We start from the raw sequence: 6456 nt of genomic DNA, 5'->3' as shown, positions 1-6456 counted from the left end.
TAGGTTTTGGGGTACATGTGAAGAACATGCAAGATTGTTGCATAGGTACACATGTGGCAGTGTGATTTGCTGCCTTCCTCCTCTTCACCTATATCTGGCATTCCTCCCCATGCTATCTCTCCCCAACTCCCCACCCCCCACTGTCCCTCCCATATTTCCCCCCAACAGACCCCAGTGTGTAGTGCTCCCCTGCCTGTGTCCATGTATTCTCATTGTTCAACACCCGCCTATGAATGAGAACATGTGGTGTTTGATCTTCTGCTCTTCTGTCAGTTTGCTGAAAATGATGGTTTCCAGGTTCATCTATGTCCCTACAAAGGACATGAACTCATCGTTTTTGATGGCTGCGTAATATTCCATAGTGTATATGTGCCACATTTTCCCTGTCCAGTCTATCATCAGTGGGTATTTGGGTTGGTTCCAGGTCAAGAAAGACCACTTAAAAAAAAAAATAAAAACAACCTCTCCTACCCTAAATCGCATCTTCTCTACCTGTAGGCTCATAGACTGCAGAGATGCCGCTCACTCTGCAGCTGTCAGGGTCCCCGACCTTGCTTTGTACCTCCAGTCTGGGGCCCTTCTCCTGCCCTCACCTCATTCTTTCATTTTTAAAGGGCTGAGACCACTCCCATCCCCAATTAAAAAACATTCCGCCAAATAACATAGGTTTCTTTTTGTTTTTCCTCTCACAAAATTTCATCAAAATACTCTATCCTGATTGGACAAGTAGTAAAAAAAGAAAACAAGCATAGAACCTTAACTTAGGTTCATTTAGCACAGTGATTGAGAATAGGAGTTTCAGAAATCAGACAGAACTCCTGCTCTGTCCATAATTTCAGTGTGACTTCAGGACAGCTGTGGCATCTTTGCAAGTCTGCGTTCCACTGTAAAATAGGAAAATAGTGCCACATCATTGGGTTGGAACGAGGATTAAATGAAATAATTGACTTTTCTCTATGCCTGACACATAGGAAATGCTCAGTAAGTGGTGCTGGTGGTACTTGCTACAGGTTTGTTTTCTTTTCTAATTGTTACTAGTGACTTCCAGGTGACAAGCCTAAATGTATTTGCCTGAACATTTATTATGTTTTTCATGGATGTGCTTGAGGATTTGCCCAAGTGAATAACAGGCCCACGGAGTAATACCCATGTGATGACTCACCGCAGATGATTCATTCAGAACTTGAGCCAGCCAGCACTTTTTGATGGCCATCTCTTTCTTGGTCCTCTGTTTTTTTCCTCTAGCCAACAGTAAGTCAGAAGGATCACCTGTTCTCCCTCATGAGCCTGCCAAGGTGAAACCAGAAGAATCCAGGGACATTACCCGGCCCAGTCGACCAGCTGTGAGTGCTTTTCTCTGCAAGAGTTTTGAACTCTTAATTTACCAGAGAACCCACAGGATTAAGTAGTTGGGGATACACTCATGATATGAACAAAAATTGTTGAGATTAGTAAACATGGATGCTAGAAACGTCCAGAAAAAAAGTCATACCTGATTAAAAAAGAACAAAAGATATCTTGGACCGCCTCCTCTGCCTTTGGATATTTGCTGATCATTAGCAGTCCTTTAACAATAAAACAGAAACAACTCATACCATTCTATAATTTCTACTCAGCAACTTTGGCAAAAAGATGTTGAAAGGAGCAGTTAAAGAGACTTGGGCACTTTCTATGAATTTCTTTATCCATTCTACTCTCTCCCCATGTGATTTTCCACATGAATTAATATTAACAGTTTTTCTGCTATTTTTCATGCCTCCAGGACCAGGTTCTTGGGACCAAACTTGTTAAGCAGGGTCCGACAGGGGTCCTAACAACTTAATATCCAGCTTCACTGCTGTAATATGATAGACCCCCAAGGAGCCTTAAAGAAAAAAGTAAGAGTGTGGAGGCTGAAATTTGAAAGTTGATAATTAATTTGGAATGAATTACTATCCACTCAATCTGTTTAAATCTGAGAATCTTCTCTGTGAAATGAACATGAAGCTTTTTGGTTTACTCGTTTTTTAACATCTTAAGGACATATACTGAGAGTAATGAAGGGATTTGCATCATTCTGGGTTGACATTCTCTTTGCCTTTTTGTGTTTATCAGTTGTGTACTAACAACTCCAATTTTGTGTCTAATCTGCTGCCTCTCTTGTTGGCTTTTCATCCTTCTGTGGATTCTTCTGGATTGGGTTCCTCTCATTTCAGAGCTATAAAAAAGCTATAGATGAGGTTAGTATTACCTTTTCTTGGTCATGCTTTCACAAAATGCAAATATTAAACTTATTTCGGGATGTTGACATTCAGAAAGGTGGCCAATGTGAGCACAGATTTGAAGACCACTCATTTGCAGCAATGTGCTGGGAAGAGACCCCCTTCAATGGAGGCCAGCTTTAAGACCCTCAGACCTCCCCATATAGCCTCAGAGACCCTTTTTCTAAGCTACAATGTCACTTTTCCAGTGTTCAGTCTGGCGAATGACAAGTATTCACGCTTTATTAATGGCAGCTTCTCCTTCCAGTATCTTCCAATAGCAAACATGTACTTGCCAACCTTGCTACTGAATGGCTCTCAGCAGTTTTACTAACAAGAAAAGAGATATCATTCTAGGGCACTCCAAATTTAGAGTGTGTGATTTGTGAACAAGGAGTTAGCAGGTATTGTTAGATTAATTTTGTGGGACATTAACAACAGCATCAGCAGCAACATCAGCTTTAGTTAATGAATCCTGGAGAGTTAAGTGACTTTACTTCCTTATCTGTGGAGACATTTTCCATTAGAAAAATATATGGCTTTGTCAATCGTAGGTAGCTTGCTAAGAAGGATGACTGCCTTACTGCTATTTGTCAGACCTGCATGAATGCAGCAGAGTAGAATTTGTTTATTTAAGATCCAGGCCTTGCAAAGAGTCCTAAATGCATGGAATCTAAAGACTACCACATGGCTTTAAGGCTGTAACTCTGCTGAGCACTATTTTTGTGAAATTATATGGAAAAAGCACTGGCTTTGGGGTCAGCAAGCTGCATTCAAATCTTGGCTCCCCCAATAAATAAATGGCTGAGACTAGTCTCATAACCTCTTTAGCGTTTCCTCATCTGTAAAATGAGAATAAAAACACCTCCCCATCTCACAAGATTGTTTAGGATCATTTAAGGTAATGTGTGTAAAAGCATTTTATGATATGTAACGTGCTATAGAAAGCCAAGGGTTTGATTAAGGTTTGGGCCAGAGGCATGGAGCTATTTTTGCAGGTGGGAGGAGCATGTTTCTATTCATCTGGTCTTCACCAAAGAGCCTCACTTTTTCAAACTTATGGCCACTTCACCACCCAGTGACTGAGACAGTTATGATCATAGATAAAGGATTGTTGCTTCTAAAAGAACGAGACTCTGCATGTTTGCAGTGTTTGGATGGCGTTTATAGAAATGGAAGAGGGGAGTGTTTTTAATTGCTCTGTGCCATGGCCTGGCTTTTCCCTCTCCTCATAATAGTGAGAAGTACAGGGATTATCACAACTTTTGCCACTTTGCTCCCAGAACAGGTAAAGAAAGACAATGAAGTTCTGGAGTTAGAGTTGCCAATAAAATGGTTGTGCGTGTGCACAACTCAAGAGGAATTACATGAGTTCAGAAATTGGCTTGAGGGGCTGTCATTAAGGAAAAGGTTCTTACAGATTTCTTCTGGTTAACCCAGAATATTTTAGGCTTTGAAAAATTGCTTTATTTATTTCAGTGTACTGTACCACACTGGACAGAGATGAGAGGGGGCAATGGATGTGTAAGTGATTATAAATGACTGAGGGGCTGTGAGCTGCATACCACAATCTCTGGAGCCATGTGTGGTTGGAAAGCCCTCCAGGTGACTATCCCAGTCTCTTGAGTATCACTGATCCAAACCACCAAGATAAAGTAGTTCTACCTAACCCGGTGGCTCTCAACCAGGGCTGATTCCTCCACTCCTCCTCCCTTAGGAGACATTTGGCAAAGTCTGTAGACAGTTTTGGTTGTCATAACCTCAGAGTGGGAGGCTGTGGTACTGGCGTCTTGTGGATAGAGCAGAGGGGTGCTGCCAAACATCTGCGGTGCACAAGAGAACTCCCTACAACAAAGAATGGTCTGACCCAAAATATTCACGGTGCCATAGTTGAGAAACCTTGAACTGCACTTTTCTACCTTCTCCATTCATAGGTTTTTGTAGGGCTTCCCTCTCAATGAATGTTTTTGCAATTTAGATAACTGGGATTGAAATGAAAAACATAAAAATTATTTTTGAAATATTGCTGCTTGTTATTGCTAATTAAATGATTAACTTTTTATAGAAATTAATTTGGGGGAGCATACATTAATTTGACATTACTTTCTAATGGAATATGAGATTTTGCAGCATCGTCTAATTATTTAGTATTTGAAAATATTCTTTTTTGTTACAATTAAATATGTGACACAAAGATTATATACATAGGAAAACACTATTTTATCACTGTTTTTTTAATTATGTAGGAATCAAGTTTCAGAGAACATCAATTTAGATTGGATGGAAGTTGAGCAATAACTAGGGGTTCAACCCCCTTTTCCCTCAGATGAGGTTACTGAAACTAAGTGGCTTGTCCAATGTCATATCTTTAGAGTTCCTAAAAAGAAAATTAGTTTAATACAAAGAGAAAAACAATAGCTAAAAATTTTTAAACAAAATAATAGTTCAAAAATTGAACTAATGTTTGAATAAACTATGTTGTTTCTAAAAAGGGACCTAAAAGAGGGCCTTTTAGTTAAGGTGTGCATAATTGTTAAATTAAGCTTTGTTGAATGAAAAATTATATCTAGTTGATTCTATAAACTGTTAAAGAAGCCTCTTAGCTATCTGTCTTCACATTTACTCTGTAGTCAAAAAAATCTTAACATTTTGCCATATTTCTTTTTCAGCTATACATTCTCATAGCTATTTTCATGCTAAATAGCACTTTTGTTTTTTAAAAATTTTTAGCTACAGTCTTGAGATAGCTAAGTAATAAATTACCATGAAGGCTCATTATATGGAGAAAATTTGTACTGTCAGAGAATAAAATATATGAAAATGGAACTGAACCCAATGGTGTCAATATTAGATTGTGTTTATTTTCTATAGCTTTGCTATTATAAATTTTTCAATACTGGATGGATAAGAAACAAAACTTCAGCTAAATGCATAGGTTCTTAGCAATAGAAGATTAATTTTCTTTGACTACTGGTATCACTTTTGAATTAATCATTATTTTTACCTTTTCATAGGGATTTTCATATGTGTCTCACCACCTAACCATTAATAATTAAAGGAAAGTTTCAATTACTTCTAATGTTTCAGGGCAGAGAGCTTTTTAATAACACAGAAGCAAACAATTCTAATTAAAAGCAAAATTATAAAGCAGTTCAGCACTTTAAAGTGTTTCTAAATACAATAAGAAATCAGAAAATGCATTAGAAAAATTTAGGTCATTTTAACAAGCGAAAGTTTTTCTTTAAATCAGTAGCCTGTGGACTGAATATTTCTAAAATAATTTTGATTTTTTAGAATTTCTTTTGCCTTGCTTTGAAATGTTAGAGATAAGAAGAATAAAGCTCTGGGGAAAATGTATCATTAATTAAAATAAATCATAGCCAATAGTATTATATTTTACTCAGAATTATTGACAATAGGAATAAACTCTTTTAAACCATATTCTCTCTTTAAATTATATAAAATGTAATTCTTAATAACAGTAACATTTTAAATGCTAGCTATATTCTTTGATGATACTTACCACAGTCCTAATATATAGGCATCAAAATACAAAATAAATTTATCTAATTTTTCATTATTTTACTGATTTGGAGGATGATATCCTTTTCTTTCACAGTTTTAACAAACATCTAGACTTTATTTTCCCAAATACTCAAAAATAGCATACCCTTCACTTTCTTCTTCATTTGATAAAGATAAGCATTCACAACTGTCAGGAGGAAATAAGAAGTAGAAGTTGAAATTCACATATTAGCCTTCCCTGTTTTGGCAAATTGCCAAAGGAACCAGAAATAAATTTGCATAAAATTATACCTATGTTGTGGAATCCTTCTTCTTTTAATAATATACGTGATATTTAAACACAGTTGGGCCTTTTAGATACAATTCTATTTTCACTTTCACAGATGGGGCAAATACATTCACTGAGATTGAGGCATGTGCAAGTGTGCATGTGTGCAAAAGCCCTAGCAAGTGTGTTTCTGTATGCTATGCAAAGGTTGAATTTTTAGAAGCTTCCCTTTATTTAAGGGGTTCAAATCAGGTGTCATCAAGACAAATTTAAAAGTCATTTTGCTTTCCCTTTGATTTGTAAGATATTAGAAAGAAATGACCCTTCACTTAACACTATGAATTGTATAAATTTCTAGACCAAGTAAAACACTTAAAGCGTTCCCTTTCCTAGTGTTAACTAGAATAGTAATGCCTGACATAC

The 6456-nt window shown here is 37.0% G+C and overlaps 1 protein-coding gene across 4 annotated transcripts in view; it reads left to right on the top strand.

Annotated features, from left to right (window-relative positions):
- TNIK (TRAF2 and NCK interacting kinase) overlaps positions 1-6456 on the top strand; it is a 412478-nt gene that overhangs the window by 364249 nt on the left and 41773 nt on the right. For 2 of the 4 annotated variants that reach the window (XM_017529735.2, XM_017529733.2), the window contains 2 exons: positions 1246-1343; positions 2196-2219. In XM_017529735.2, coding sequence (XP_017385224.1) covers positions 1246-1343; positions 2196-2219 — 122 coding nt within the window. The remainder of the gene's footprint in view (positions 1-1245; positions 1344-2195; positions 2220-6456) is intronic. The other 2 variants (XM_017529736.2, XM_017529734.2) reach the window with 1 other exon arrangement.

Source organism: Cebus imitator, unplaced genomic scaffold (assembly GCF_001604975.1).
Source record: "Cebus imitator isolate Cc_AM_T3 unplaced genomic scaffold, Cebus_imitator-1.0 Scaffold61, whole genome shotgun sequence".
In the NCBI taxonomy this organism is placed as follows: domain Eukaryota; kingdom Metazoa; phylum Chordata; class Mammalia; order Primates; family Cebidae; genus Cebus; species Cebus imitator.
This window is presented reverse-complemented; position numbering and strand designations above follow the sequence as displayed.